At 48.1% G+C, this 16,030-nt stretch overlaps 1 protein-coding gene across 6 annotated transcripts in view; it reads left to right on the top strand.

Moving 5' to 3' along the window:
* PTPRT (protein tyrosine phosphatase receptor type T) overlaps positions 1-16,030 on the top strand; it is a 739,839-nt gene that overhangs the window by 708,395 nt on the left and 15,414 nt on the right. For all 6 annotated transcript variants that reach the window (XM_030533365.1, XM_030533367.1, XM_030533369.1 and 3 more), the window contains 5 exons: positions 389-425; positions 6,898-6,995; positions 8,630-8,746; positions 10,929-11,083; positions 14,538-14,673. In XM_030533365.1, the coding sequence (XP_030389225.1) occupies positions 389-425; positions 6,898-6,995; positions 8,630-8,746; positions 10,929-11,083; positions 14,538-14,673 (543 nt within the window). The remainder of the gene's footprint in view (positions 1-388; positions 426-6,897; positions 6,996-8,629; positions 8,747-10,928; positions 11,084-14,537; positions 14,674-16,030) is intronic.

Consider the following 16,030-nt stretch of genomic DNA (forward strand, 5'->3'; position numbering starts at 1 on the left):
CTTGTTAATTTCTAATCTAAGTAGTGAAGCAGGTTTCCCAGAGTGCCTCTGGTTTAGCTGCAGGACTTGCTGTTTCTTTGAGAAAATGTGAAAAATGCCTCATTCTTGTTTTCTCTCTGGTACCATCAAATCCATGCTATGAAAACTGCAAACATTTCATGGTAGTTGAATTATTAAAGAGGACTAAAGCAGTTCCTGCCATTTGTAATTCCTCAAAGGGACCCTATGTCTCATGTAGGGTTTCTATATACCCATTAGTGCTAGTGCCTCATTCACAGAACAGCTGATTCTACCTGGAAGAAGTAAAATGCATACCTGTTTGCTCAATCTGACGTATGATTTTTATGGACCCTCCTGATTTGTTTTCCCTTCTCTTATATTTTCCCAGGGATACCACCGGCCTCGTCACTATATTGCAACTCAAGGTAAGTGACAGTCTCCTGCATCTAACTATTTCTTTCAAGATAATGATATGTTACGCTGATCCAAGAGCCAATCTCAGAGTAAATCTCATGTGTGTTAATACCTGTAAGCTTAGAGTGGTATTCATGCACAGAAAATAAAATCAGGCATATTCCAGTCCACTGCTTGTGAGGATATTTGAAGCATACTCAAATGCACGACTGGAGCTAGATTAAGATAAAGAACATCTAAACCTATGTGTAGTAGTAAAGTCAATAATGAGTAATTTGTCCAGGAAGCATGAGGTCAGAGTAAGTTGTGCACTGGAATGTGATTGAGGAATTGGTTGTGTATTAAGATGGGTCAGAATTGAAAGGGAGTTCGTTATGGAGCTGAGGAATCGGAGAATGTGTTTAATTATGATGTTTGCATGGTCAGGCCTGTGGGAGGAGGTTGGTGTGTTTATGACTATATCCATAACTGGTGTCTTCCTGGATTTGCAGTGGACTGAATTGATAGAAAATGTAATTGAGCAGCCTCACCTGTAAGTTGGTGAAGATTTTTCTGGGGGATTTTCCCACCACTTAAACATACTAGCAACATGAAGATTCATGTTGTCAGCTATCAGCATTGATATCTATTTCTCCATGCTTTCCCTCGATACATCTCAGATGTCCCTACTGCCCTCCCATTCCCTTCTACATCATTACCAGCCACACCAGCCTTTGCCAGGACCCCTTCCCTCACCACCGGTTATGCTCACTCCCCCCTACTGTGCACCTGTGCCACCCCTTGAACTGGTGTGATCCCAGGCTCCTTCCATGTCTATGCAATGATAGATTTTAATGTGTAAAAGCAGACTAGAGATAGGTGTAGGGAGTGCAGCTTTACAGGGAATCTGGAGGGTGGGGCATAGGGACAGTGAGGGTAGACAGAGGGTTGGGGTAGGAAACAGGCTTTCACCTGCAATGTATGGGAGAAGGGAGAAGCAAGCTCAGAGAAGCTCCGATCTAATAAACCCACTGTGGTAACTTAATTCCAGAGCCACAGGGGCACATCCATAATGTATTGGATTGATCATATGTATCTATTTGTGTACTGTATATCTCTCTAGTACTTACGATGCATCCATCACCACAGTTTCGTCTTCGAGTGATTGCTCATATCCATTCCAGTTAGGTATGCGCGCTGCGCGTGCACGTTCGTCGGAAACTTTTTACCCTAGCAACTCCAGTGGGCCGGCAGGTCGCCCCTAGAGTGGCGCCGCCATGGCGCTTGATATATACCCCTGCCGGCCCACCCGCTCCTTAGTTCCTTCTTACCGCCGTGTCAGTCGTTGGAACTGTGGAGCACAGCTTTGCTGTCTTCCACGTCCCTAACTCTCCTTCGTTGTACAGTTCATAGTTGTAGTTAGTAGTAAATAGTTGTTAAGTATAGTTAGTTAAGTAGTATATTGTAAATAGTTGTAAATATTTGTTAGCCGGTTTGGGCCGTAGCCCTTCCTGGCACCCGGCACCGGGCCCATGCCTGATTCGCCGGGCTTCAAACAATGCACGGCCTGTAAGAAGCCGATGCTGACCAGCGATCCCCACGATGCGTGCCTAAAGTGCCTGGGGGAATCGCACATCTCGGACAAGTGCCGCATTTGCAAGGCTTTTAAGCCTAGGACAAAAAAGGAGAGAGACCAGAGGTTGAGGACTCTCCTTATGGAAGCAGCACTCAACCCAGCAGCTTCACAGACTGTCGCCTCTACACTGGCACTGGACCGCGCCGGCACCGGAAAGACTCCCCGGCACCGTCCTGCCCCAGCACCGGGTCCCGAAGCAAGGCCCTCGAAGTCTGCAACTCCATCCAGGCAGACTCGAGTGGAGCGCCCGGCACCTACCTCGGCCGCGGCACCACCGACAGGGATCCCGTCGACTCCGGGCCTGGAGGGTCCGTCAAGTCCGATCCCTCCTAGCTCCCCCATAAGATCTGGGGTTGAGCTATTGGTCCCATCGACGCCGGAGATCTTTGCCTCGGCACGGGACCTAATCGCTCTAACAGAGCCAACTCAGCCTCCACCCCCGGTACCTCCGGTGCGGGTTGTGTCCAGAGGCAAGCCGATGATGAGAGCGCCGTCTCGGGACTCACGTTCGCTGTCGAGGTCCCGTCACGTGGACGCTCCCAATCCCGGCGCCGCTCGCAATCCCGGCACCGCTCCCCTCGGCGGTACCGGTCGCACTCGCAGCACTGGTCATCTTCCAAACAGTCCCGGTCTGGTTTCAGTCACCGATACCGGCACCTGGACTCTAGGAGCCGTTTCCGCCGTCGATCAACTCCCCGGTCGACCTCCTGGCACCGAGCTGTTGGCAGGGCCCGGTCGACCTCCGGCACCATGTCGGTGGCAGGTCCCGGTCCCGATCCCGGCACCGAGTCGGCGGCAGGTACCGGTCCCGCTCCCGGCACCGAGTCCAAGACAGGCCCCGGTCCCAATCCCGGCACTGGTATGACTCCCGGTACCGGTCCCCGGCACCGAGAACATCTTCGGCGTCAGGACGAAGGGATTGCTACCAGCCGCGTTCGGCTCCTCCATGGCCCTCCAGACAGCCGTCTGTATCGTCACAGGTGGACAGTGTTTATGCACTGGACACAGGCACGCGGCCCTTTTTCAAGACCCTCCTCAACAGGACCAGGGACCGCAGCAATGGGGGTTCTGGACGCCCTGGGCGTACCACCCGTTCGAAGGCCAGGGCCTGTTCTCGGAGAAGACAGACCCCAGACTAAAAAGTCTGAAGGACAATCGGGTCATCATGCGCTCCCTTGGGATGCATACGCCCGGGACACAACGCAGACCCTTCCGGCCGCAACAACAGCAGCAGCGCTGGCCGTTCCCCCAGTTCCGCCAGCGGCAGGACCTCAAATGGCAGGCGTAGACAGTCAGGGAACCAAAGGGGGCAGAATCAGAGCTCCTCCAAAGCCCCGCCTGGACCCAAACCTTCGTTTTCCAACTGCCTTTCATTTTTCCTCCAGGCGTGGACCCAAATAACATCCGACCGCTGGGTCTTATGCACTGTGCAGACAGGATACCATCTGCAGTTTACGTCTTTCCCTCCCTCCTGCCCCCCCACCCTCGTCCCTCTTCAGGGACCCCTCTCACGAGCAAGTCCTCCGCCAGGAGGTGCAGATGCTCCTCGACAAAGGAGCCATAGAGGCGGTTCCGGGGAACGAGAAGGGCAAGGGGTTTTATTCCTGCTACTTCCTCATCCCCAAGGCCAAGGGAGGCCTCAGACCTATCCTCGACCTGCGGGAACTCAACAAACATCTGGTGAAGTTGAAGTTCCGCATGGTATCCCTGGGGACCATTATCACATCCCTGAATCCTGGAGACTGGTACGCCGCCCTCGACATGCAGGACGCTTACTTTCATATCGCCATATTGCCACATCACAGACGTTTCCTTCGGTTCGTGGTCAACCGCCATCATTACCAATTCGCGGTCCTCCCGTTTGGCCTCTCTACGGCCCCGAGGGTATTCACCAAATCCATGGCTGTCATCATCGCATATCTTCGGCGCAGTCGCCTTCACGTGTTCCCTTACCTCGACGACTAGCTAATCCGAGGCACATCAGAGCTGCAGGTCCGCAACGACGTCCGCAGGATCAGTGACCTCTTTACTACCTTGGGCCTCATTATCAACGTGGACAAGTCCACTCTGCTCCCCACGCAGAGGATAGAGTTCATCGGGGCCGTTCTGGACTCCACCTTGGCCAGGGCCCTTCTGCCATTGCCCAGGTTCCAGTCACTGTCGGCCATCATTCAACGCTTGCAGGCGGCCCCCCTGACCTCTATAAGGACATGCCTAACCCTCTTAGGCCACATGGCGGCCTGCACATTTGTGACAGGTTATGCGCGGCTCCGCATGAGGCCCCTCCAATCTTGGCTCATCGCACAGTACCGGCCGACCAGACATTCGCTGGACACAGTTGTCACCATTCCCCAGGGGGTGTTGGATTCCCTCCGGTGGTGGCTAGACCAGTCCGTCGTGTGTGCGGGGCTCCCATTTCATCCTCCCCAACCCTCGGTGTCCCTAACAACGGATGCCTCAGATCTCGGCTGGGGGGCCCACCTGGGAACTCTAAGGACACAGGGCCTGTGGTCCCCGCAGGAGGTGGATTTACACATCAACATGCGGGAGTTGAGAGCGGTCCGCCTTGCTTGTCAAACATTCTCTCATCAGCTCCGAGGTCGTTGTGTTGCGGTGTTCACCGACAACACGACGACCATGTACTATATCAACAAGCAGGGCGGCACCAGATCCTCTCCATATGTCACGAGGCGATGCAACTCTGGGACTTTTGTATAGCCCACTCCATTCACCTCACGGCTTCCTTCCTCCCCGGAGTACGGAACACGCTGGCGGACCGCCTGAGCAGATCCTTCCTCACGCACGAGTGGTCCCTTCGCCCGGACGTCGCCCTCTCGCTCTTCCAGAGGTGGGGTTGTCCCCGTGTGGACCTCTTCGCTTCCAGGGGGAACAGGAAATGCCAGGCGTTCTGCTCCTTTCAGGGCCGGGAACCCGGGCCTATAGCGGACTCCTTCCTTATCCCGTGGACGACCCACTTGTTCTACGCGTTCCCTCCGTTCCCACTGGTCCACAAGGTCCTTCTGAAGGTGCGCAGGGACAGGGCCTGCATGATTATGGTAGCTCCAGCATGGCCCAGGCAACATTGGTACCCCATGTTGCTGGACCTGGCCATAGCCAACCCAGTCCCCCTGCCCCTTCACCTGGACCTGATCACCCAGGACCACGGTACTCTCTGTCACCCGGACCTCCAGTCGCTGCACCTAGCAGCGTGTCTCCTGCATGGCTGACCATATCCGAATTACACTGCTCTACCCCGGTACGTGAGGTACTCTTGGGCAGCAGGAAGCCATCCACCAGAGCGACGTACTCGGCCAAGTGGAAGCGTTTCTCCTGTTGGTGCACGGAGAGGGGTTTCCCTCTATGGAAGTTTCAGTCGCCAATATTTTGGACTATGTTTGGTCCCTCAAGCAACAGGGCCTGGCGATATCGTCCCTTCGGGTTCACCTGGCAGCTGTCTCCACCTTTCATCTGGGTGGGGATGGTCTCTCGGTTTTCTCTCACCCGACAGTGACTAGATTCCTGAAGGGGCTGGAACGTCTATACCCCAACGTCCGACCCCCTGCCCCTACCTGGGATCTCAGCCTGGTTCTGGCTCGGCTCATGGGGCCCCCCTTTGAGCCGTTAGCGACTTGCTCCCTGCTCTATCTTTCTTGGAAGACTGCCTTTCTAGTAGCCATCACCTCAGCTAGACAGGTGTCGGAACTCCGGCTCTCACGGTAGATCCCCCGTATACGGTCTTCCATAAAGATAAGGTGCAGCTGAGACCGCACCCTGCCTTTCTCCCCAAGGTGGTCTCAGCCTTTCACGTCAACCAGGAGATCTTCCTCCCCGTTTTTTTCCCGAAGCCTCATTCCTCACGCAGGGAGCAATAACTCCACTCGCTTGATGTCCGTCGGGCTCTCGCGTTTTATGTGGAGAGGACCAAACCGTTCCGCAAATTCCCCCAGCTTTTCGTGGCAGTAGCGGACCGCATTAAGGGGCTTCCCATTTCCTCGCAGAGGTTATCCTCGTGGGTAACGTCCTGTATCAGGACCTGCTATGACTTGGCTCATGTTCCTACGGGCCATTTGACTGCGCACTCTACCAGGGCGCAGGCGTCGTTGCTGGCTTTCCTCGCCCGTGTGCCCATCCAGGAGATCTGTCGGGCAGCGACCTGGTCATCGGTCCACACCTTTGCTTCCCATTACGCCCTGGTTCAGCAGTCCAGAGATGACGCGGCCTTCGGCTCGGCAGTGCTCCATGCCGCGACTTCTCACTCCGACCCCACCGCCTAGGTAAGGCTTGGGATTCACTTAACTGGAATGGATATGAGCAATCACTCGAAGAAGAAAAGACGGTTACTCACCTTTGTAACTGTTGTTCTTCGAGATGTGTTGCTCATATCCATTCCACACCCGCCCTCCTTCCCCACTGTTGGAGTAGCCAGCAAGAAGGAACTGAGGAGCGGGTGGGCTGGCAGGGGTATATATCAAGCGCCATGGCGGCGCCACTCTAGGGGGCGACCTGCCGGGCCACTGGAGTTGCTAGAGTAAAAAGTTTCCGACGAACGTGCACGCGCGGCGCGCACACCTAACTGGAATGGATATGAGCAACACATCTCGAAGAACAACAGTTACAAAGGTGAGTAACCGTCTTTTCTGCAGTCCTGGATCCTTAAAATCTCACCCACCCTGCTGGAAAGAGTATCTGTTTTATTAAAGAAGTCAATATTGTTCAGTTGATGTCACTTCGAAGAGCAAGGAAATACCCTGTAAGAAGGGTGGGATTTAACGTGAACATGGCTGTAAGCAAAGAACAGCTGAAACGGATTGCTGACGTTAAATATACCCTTTTAAGATGTCCTTTTTTTCTCTCTTCTCCTGCCTCAGGTCCTATGCAAGAGACGGTTAAGGATTTCTGGAGAATGATTTGGCAGGAGAATTCTGCAAGTGTTGTCATGGTCACCAACCTGGTGGAAGTTGGCAGGGTAAGGAGCCTATATTCCCAGTGCTCTCCACCACTTCCTCACCAGATGCAGCCAAAATAGCAGCAGATGTAGTAACATTTTACTGTTCTAAGTATCTTGTAAATATCTCTCACTTACTGCATTTGAAGAACAAGAGACTAGATTAAACTACTCAGGTTTCTTCTTTAAAACTGTACTGTAATTTTCTTATTTCCTAGCTGCTTCCCCTGATCTCTGATAAGAACCTTTCTCCATCGTGTTTTTGCTTCCTTTAGATGGAAATACATTGGGCCAGATCCTCAGCTGATATAAATCAGTTTAACTCTTGAATTCAGTGGAGTTAGAACAATTTGTAGCAGCTGAGAAACTGACCCTTTTACTGCAGAAACAAAGTAGAGTTCTGTGTAATGTATGTGACTTATTCTTTATCTGCAGAGTTCACATGAGCAAGAATATGGGAGGTTTCTTTAATCTGGTTTCAGTGACTGTTGAAGGATCACTGTATCCATGGTGAATAGCAGAGGTGCTAGGTTCTGAAGGTTCGGACTTTTTCCCCACTCAGGGGCCATGTACAAAGAGAATGGCAGAAACAAGGACCAGGGGTATAAAGAGTCAGGATAGGAGAACTTATCATGGCAACTCTAGGCTTTTAAAGATAACCAAGATGCTAGCAGCTCCAGGGAATGGGTTTGGAAGGTGCCAAGTAGCTGGGTCAGTCAGATAGGCCTAATTGTTTCTGAGGATCCTAGCAAGCCTAACTAAGGCTAAGGTCTTTTCCTTCTCCTTTTCTTAACTCCTTACAATGTCTTCTATCCCACAGTTCCCATCTCTTTCATTCCACCCTTGTCTCCTACCCTGCTCCCCTATGTTCCCTACTTCTCAGCTCCTCTAGCCTCAATGCCCAGGTCTCTCTCCCCACCCCTCTTTTCAGTAATTTTACTTGTTTGAGGTTTTAGAAATCCTTCCTTCAGAAAATTTATTTGGGCCACAATGTTGAGAGCATTATCTCCATATCCCACTTCCTCTGGATGCTGGTTCCTTGCACGCTGAAGTAATCTCTTCAGAAATGCCAATTACTAAATGGGAAGCTCCTTTCTTGAAACTGCTCATTTACTGACACTGAGGGGCAGACGGCTGACACAGGAGGGGTTGACCAGATTGAGGCTACCACTGGCATGAGGGTGGTATTTGAGCTGTTAATTTCTCTGCTGTACTGCTGATGCTTTGTGATTAGAACACACAACAGATGTAGCCACCTGAGTCAGAGCAGCTGCTGTTAGACTTGTTCAGTGTTTCTGTTTCAAGTAGCCACCAGGTTACTGAAGCGCGTTGGTACCGATGGGCAAAACTCAAAAGATTGGGTCCTGTTTCTGATGAGTACTCAGATATTTGGATGCTGCTCTGAATTGGTCAAAACAATTATGTCTGCAAAACTGGACTGCGAAATTTGTGAGAACAGACTCACTTACAGTATGTCAGTGCTCCAGATTTCAGTCCCAGTCACAATGTTAGAAATAATTACAAATGTAAAAACATTTTTATGCAGTTAAGTGAACTTCTTTGAATGTTTATTAAAGATCCAGTTTTTGGATTGGACTTGAATTACACAATCCATTATGCCATCCATCCCTACAGTCTATTTTTTCTTCTTGTAGGTGAAATGTGTTAGATACTGGCCAGATGACACAGAGATCTACGGAGATATTAAAGTCACATTAATTGAGACAGAGCCATTGGCAGAGTACGTCATACGTACATTTACTGTACAAAAGGTAAGGAAGTCCCCAGTCAATTTTATTTCAGACATAACATCCCACTTGGGATTTGAAGCATGGTTCCACACAGACATAACCAGGAAGCTTGTAGGTATGGGAGTGTTAAATTTTTACTTGTTTTCTACCTTACTAATCTGATGTGTATAAAGCATCTTCCAAGTTCATATCAGCAATTAGATGGAAGCAAAAATAACTATGGATACAAGTCATAACACTCAAATGTCTAAATGCATCTATGACTCCAGTAGGTAGATGTTTACATGCCATGAACAGTGACTATAGTTATTCACACTGGCAAATTGCGGGGGTGAGGAGCACCAGTAAAATTAGATCCCAGGCAGATGTTCTTTTTAAAAACAAATGAAAATAATGATCAGTGCCTAACTATATGTATTTTCAAAAAATCTGCAGTTTAGTGGAAGGTTTTGTTAAGTGGGGGGAAGAGATAGCTCAGTGGTTTGAGCATTGGCCTGCTAAACCCAGGGTTACAAATTCAATCCTTGAGGAGGTCATCTAGGGATCTGGAGCAAAAATCTGGGGATTGGTCCTGCTTTGAGCAGGGGGTTGGACTAGATGACCTCCTAGGGTCCCTTCCAACCCTGATATTCTAAATTGGAAGCCTAAATAACAGACCATTGCAGGTCTTCCCAAATCATACCTCACACACTTGCTAAGTGATTTTAAAGCTTTGTAAGAAAACTACACCATTCATTAAATCTCACATCACAGCTACACTGGAATCTGTTCCAGTTTCTAGTGTCCTGATTTCATATTTTATTGAACCACTGAGCTGTTTGGCAAGAAATAACCAAAGGCAGGTCTGACAGATCAAAGGGCTTGGTAATGGAATATGGAACCCTGCACTCTCTGTGCCACAGACCAAAATGTCAGTGACAAAATGATGTAACTAAGTGGAAGCTCTTTGGCAGCCTGTGTGTGGAGTAAACTGGTGGTGTTGGTCCAATTCCTAGGGAACAAGTACCTGTATCAGAACAGACAGTAGCTGATGCCCTTGTTGTTCGTAGTCTCACCAGAGGCGAAGGATGGGCATGGAAACAACATAACTACTCTCTCAGCACTAGATGCAATCCCTCCTTCATAGGGTTGAAATGCATTGATGGGTGATTATAGAATCATAGACTTTAAGGTCAGAAGGGACCATTATAATCATCTTGTCTGACCGCCTGCACAATGCAGGCCACAGAATCTCGCCCACCCACTCCTGTGTCAAACCTGTGTCTGAGCCACTGAAATCCTCACATCATGGTTTAAGTACTTCAAGGTGCAGAGAATCTTCCAGCAAATGGCCTGTGCCCCATGCTGCAGAGGAAGATGAAAACCCCCCAGGGCTTCTGCCAATATGCCCTGGAGGAAAATTCCTTCCCCACCCCAAATATGGCAATTAGCTAAACTCTGAGCATGTGGGCAAGACTCACCAGCCAGACACCCAGGAAAGAATTCTCTGTAGTAACTCAGATCCCACCCCATCTAACATCCCATCACAAGCCATTGGGCACATTTACTGCTAGTAGTCAAAGACTAATTAATTGCCAAAATTAGGCTATTCCATTATACCATCCCCTCTATAAACTTATCAAGCTTAGTCTTGAAGCCAGATATGTCTTTTGCCCCCACTAATCCACTTGGAAGGCTGTTCCAGAACTTCACTCCTCTTATGGTTAGAAAGCTTGCTCTTTTGCAGCCTGTGCCTTAACTGCTCTATGGCCTTCACTTTCCAGACCTGTCAGTCATTAGCACTACATTCACTTCATCAGAAAAAAATTAATAGAACAGACTGGAATCTAGAGTGGAAATGAGCTGGGAATTTATACCACCAGTAGTCTCTCTTCGCAGGTGTGGTTGAGCGAAGGTGCGCTAGCGCTGAAGTTACCCCATAATGTTACTGATCAGCTAATTTTAAATTTCATTTAAGACAGTACACTGTGAATGAGAGCTGGTAACCACTTTCATAATCCTCAGGCTTATGTAATACACTTCAGTTGCAGTGGAAGATGTAATCTCTTGATCTTTCACCTTGAAATCTCCAGAAGTGAGAAGTGGTATATGAAATGTGGTTTTATATAATTGTAGTTCAGCCCTCTGAATGGGTAAAGAATGCAGTGAAATATGATGATTGTGACATGAAGGAAGAAAAATAGAGGTTGCATTGTCTCCTCAGAAAGGCTACCATGAGATCCGAGAGATTCGGCAGTTCCACTTTACCAGCTGGCCAGACCATGGGGTTCCTTGCTATGCCACAGGCCTCTTGGGCTTTGTTCGGCAGGTGAAGTTCCTCAATCCGCCTGAGACGGGGCCTATAGTTGTGCACTGCAGGTATGTAATCTGTCTGTCTACTTCTCTGTCATCGCTCATTTCTCTCCCAGTCAGTTTTCTTACGTTTTTCCTGTTTCTTTCAACGTAGTGACCACCTAGCTACTTTTTGTGTGAACGGTATAGCTTGCCGGCTTTCGAGGTGAACTTGCGCACTGTGGAACAGGTTCTCCATTGTGCAGTGGCTGCTTTATGCTTCATTGCTGATGTAAACTGGCCCTGGAGCTGGCATCATTGGACCAGGGAGGATCACTCCAATGCCCTGGTACTATAGGGCTCTTAGCCCAGTGCCCTTCATGCTGCTGGTATAGCAGGGGAAGATGGTGCATGGCTGAGATACCCATCCTTGGCTGCACTTTTCACCCTCCTGTGGCAACTGGCATAACTTAGAGCAGCATCAAGTGAGGGGCTCAGGGCGGGCAGAAGGGAACTTTCAACCACCTTTGCACGTACACACATGCACCCCAGCTTCTACTTTGTGGTCTTCAGCCATTGCCAAGACTGGGTCCAGGATATCAGTCTTCCTGCTCCCCTGCCCAGTGGGAGATGCCAACTATTGTATATAATTTTTAGCCTTCGCTTAGCCCAGAGCCTGGGAGTTTAATTTCTTTCTGGAAATCTGCCATGTAGCTTCCTAAGAGCAACTTTGACCAAAGTGTACCAGGAACACCTGCTTGTTTAAGAAGAGGGAAGACTCAAACTATTGGATTACATGTTCACTAACTCTGAGCATTATTCCGGTTATTGTTATAATTACGACAAGTATTACAGTAGTCACTAGAGTCCCCAGCTGAGGCTGAGGTCCCCTTGACTGGAAGAGTGAACAAGATTAAATGTGTGAGACAGACAACGGGGTAACAGAGAGGTAATCTGAGTTGGGCAAGGTCATACAGCCAGTCAGTGGCAAAGCCAGAACCCAGGTCTCCTGACTGACTCCTGTGTGCTATCCACTCACCCATGCTGCCTCTCAGGTACAGCTTCCTGCTGACAGACTTGACAGTCCTGCCCCTTCCCCAAGTTAGAAAATGGCTCCTGGTAAGTATTTGTATTGGGGAACCTAGTTAAGTCCTTGCAGCATAGGAACACTGTTTTTGTTCATTTGGGTCAGACTAGTGGGCCATCAAATCCAGTATGAGTCCAGTGCCAGATGCATTAGAGCAGGAGTGACCAACCTGAGCCTGAGAAGGAGCCAGAATTTACCAATGTACATTACCAAAGAGCCACAGTAAAACATCAGCAGCTCCCCTCCCCCTGCTCCCAGTGCTTTCTGCCCACTGGCAGCCCTGCCGATCAGCGCTTCCCCCTCCCTCCCTGCTCCTCCTGATCAGCTGTTTCGTAGCGTGCAGGAGGTGGTGGGCGGGGGGGGGAGCAAGGGCATGGCAGGCTTAGGGGAGGGAGTGGGGAGGGGTGGAGTGGGGGCAGGGCCTGTGGCAAAGCATTGGTTGAGCAGTGAGCCCTCCCTCCCCCGGCACATTGGAAAGTTGGCCCCTGTAGCTCCAATCCCGGAGTCGGTTCCATTTACAAGGAGCCACATATTAACTTCTGAAGAGCCACATGTGGCTCCGGAGCCACAGGTTGGCCACCCCTGCATTACAGAGAGGCACCAGACCTCCAAAATTCACATAACCAGTTACATAATGTCTGACAGGGTAAAAAGTCCCTTTCTCAACTGTGTGACGATGAGCTTATGTCTTGGCAAACCCGCATAGTGAGGACAGCTGCAAGTGGTAGTCAAAAAATTATCCTTTTTTTTTTTTAAATTGAACTGCATTTAATTTTGTATTTTCATTAATATATGCATATAATAGCATGTGGCCTCCAACCACTGAACAAGAGTTGCCAATATCCCATTACAAGAAAGACGATACCAGAACGGAGAAATAGTATATAGCAGCTGTTTCCCCAGTGCTTCCACTCCAACAAAACACACAAACATATCTGTTTATAGAAGAGGCATAGATGAAAAGCTAGCACGGTCAGAGAACACAATTGCTGTTCCATGCTTTCCCCTCCAAACCAAATCAATCATAAGCCAGTTACAACTGTTGTCCCATACCTCTTAGGGAGTGCATGTATGAGCCGAGGGGGAAGAGAGAATGAATTCCAAGATTACCCAAAAAAGGGAAATAAATTAATCCCTCTGCCTTTAGCAGACAGGCAGATTTATAATAAAATACAAATAAAACCTCAGGAGCTGGCAGGTAGCTGTTTTCCACAACTCTGGGTTTCTATCTGCTACTTCAGAGTTGTGACCCAGGCCTGGCCTTCGAAAGAGACTGGTCCTTATTCATCAATGCTGAGAAAGAGGGGAGAGATTTTTCATCCTTCACATTTTAATGAATAAATGGAATTCACTCTCTGTTATTTATCTGCTTTTGAATTTTAATGACTACCTCTCAGTGGTAATTACCAAATTCTCCCTACCAATGCCTTGCTGGATAATATCACTGCTCGATATTTATGGACTGCCAGTGACCTCTAAATATAGAAATGTTATAACTATTTGTTAAAATTTTGAAAAGCGGAGAGATAGAGAGAAGAAATGCCACTTATTCATTAAAATTCTGCAAATGAAAAATATCTTTCCCCGTTCTGCTCTTGATTAATCTGGCACATTAATTCATGTTCATTCATATCTCTCTGCTTTACAGCATCGTTTGGAGTTTCATACATCAAAAGTTTTCTTGGCTCTAGCTGAGTTTGCCCCTTCCCTCTAGGATAAAGGGGAGAGACTTCCTCCTCTCTTTATCTGTCACACTTAAACAACTCGGATGACTTCCCCAGTGGGAGAGGAGACTCATTGACAACACCATTCATGTGAGATGTTTCAAGTCTCGCAAGCAGTGGGGGTTCTAAATTTAAGCACTTGAGTAACCCAAAGCTCCCTTCTCTACAGTCTCACAACCCCCACCCCGGACTCTCCCCACCCCAGGCCAGTTCTCCATGTACCGAATGTAACTCCCACCAACTAAAATGGGAGAAGGATCTTGCAGGGCCTTCCTTCCAACATGTGCACCTAACTATGGCAGAGCGTTCTTAAAAGTCACATGGGAAAACCTCTTCCAAAATATATTTTCTGAAGCTGCCTCTAATTACAAGAGTCTGAGTTTCCTCTCTGTCTCAGTTCTCAACAGAGTCAGTTGTTCTGTAGCTCAGGTGCTTATGAAGTATTGTTGAACAGGGCTAAAATATTGTTTTTCGTTGATCTTCCTACTAGTGTCTGAGAAATAGTTTTTCTTCTTACCCCTCTCTCTCTTTTTCCCTTCCCAAGAAAACCACCTAGCCTCACTCTCCTATGTCTCATGCTGTTTCAGCAACACAGAAGACCAGTCCTTCAGTACAGAGGGGCAGCTAATGAAGGAAGACAACTGTGCCTGCAATACACAGACGTTTTTTCTCCTCTTGACAGCCCTTCCTCTTCATGGTCTATTGATCAGTGCTTCGTTCTTTTTTGCAGCGCTGGTGCTGGAAGGACAGGGTGCTTTATTGCCATTGACATCATGCTTGACATGGCGGAGAATGAAGGGGTCGTAGACATATTTAACTGTGTGCGAGAGCTACGATCCCAGAGGGTCAATTTGGTACAGACAGAGGTAGGTGCCAGCAGCTATTTTCTCTTGTTTTACAGCCTTCCTGTCAGTCTCTGCTCAAGAGGAGCCTATGAGTGAGTTAGGTCAATGCCTGTTTCCACCACCAGCTTGTTATATGGAATTCTTTGTAGCTAAACTTGAATAGGCATGTATTAAATGCTCCCATGGACAGGCACATATTAAGTGTACTCAAGGCATGAGGATAAATCATGTATCCAGTTACTCATGTGTTGGTGCCTTGTTCAATTTTTGTCTTGCATTGTATCAAACTATCTCATGAGTCCTGGTGTGTACCAGGTTTCTACATATTGCAGCATGCATTGACCCATCAGAATCCCCATGTCTTATGTTCTTCTATTATACTGCACTTATCACCCTAATATCTGAACCCTTACGTAATAGTCATTTGATATCAATCAATTACACATAGCTAAACAAGTATGTGAAATATACCACAAAATACATTTCCCTAATAAATCCAAAGAATGAAAGAGTCTGATTCAGCAAGCTACCTAAGTACATGCGCATATTTGAAGCACTTACATGGACCCATTGACTTCAGTAGAACTAGTCACTTGATTGAAGTTGGATATGTACTTAATTACCCTGCTGAATCAGGACAATACAGCATAGAAAAAAGGGGAACAATTATAATTCTGCTGGACTCCATTCCCGGGATATGGTCTCTGTAAAGAACATTCTGTTTATCCCGTGGAAAACCATGCATCTTTCAAATTACCAGTAATCAGAAGTCCATTACAGAAGAGAGAGATGGAACAGAGCTTTTCGTGCATCTTGTTGTTTTTACTGCAGTAGCACCACTAGAGTATAATTGCTCCTAAACTGTTTGTGGGGTACTGATTTTTTTCGCTCCATTATGCCTCTGTGGTCCAGAGGCTTCACATTTTATGTTTAAATTTGAAAGGGGTTGTACAAGCTACATTTTTAATGGTGGGCAAAACAGGTTCACTCACAAAATGCTGTTGTGCTCGCAAAAACTTGTAACTGCACATCTTGTGACACATCTGCAAGCAGAATTTCCTAGTTTAAATCCACAAACTGCCCATTTACATGCACAAATGTAGAATTTTATGGGCATAATGAGTACGCTTTGAATTTTGTCCTGCTTCAACATTTGTGCGGATGAGGCACTTTCTGCACAAATCTATGGCACAGGGAGCGGTATATGGATCTCTGTCTTTTGTTGCTCACTGGAAACATTAGTGTCATCTACTCCTGTCTCTCAGGTTATTATAACTGAATTAAGGGATGCAGTCACCCATAAGGAGCAGAGAACTGGTTCTAACTATAAGATCCAGGTTTTCTTTTTACATGGTAAAATTATTTTATAAAAAGAACA

Source organism: Gopherus evgoodei, chromosome 14 (assembly GCF_007399415.2).
Source record: "Gopherus evgoodei ecotype Sinaloan lineage chromosome 14, rGopEvg1_v1.p, whole genome shotgun sequence".
NCBI lineage: Eukaryota > Metazoa > Chordata > Testudines > Testudinidae > Gopherus > Gopherus evgoodei.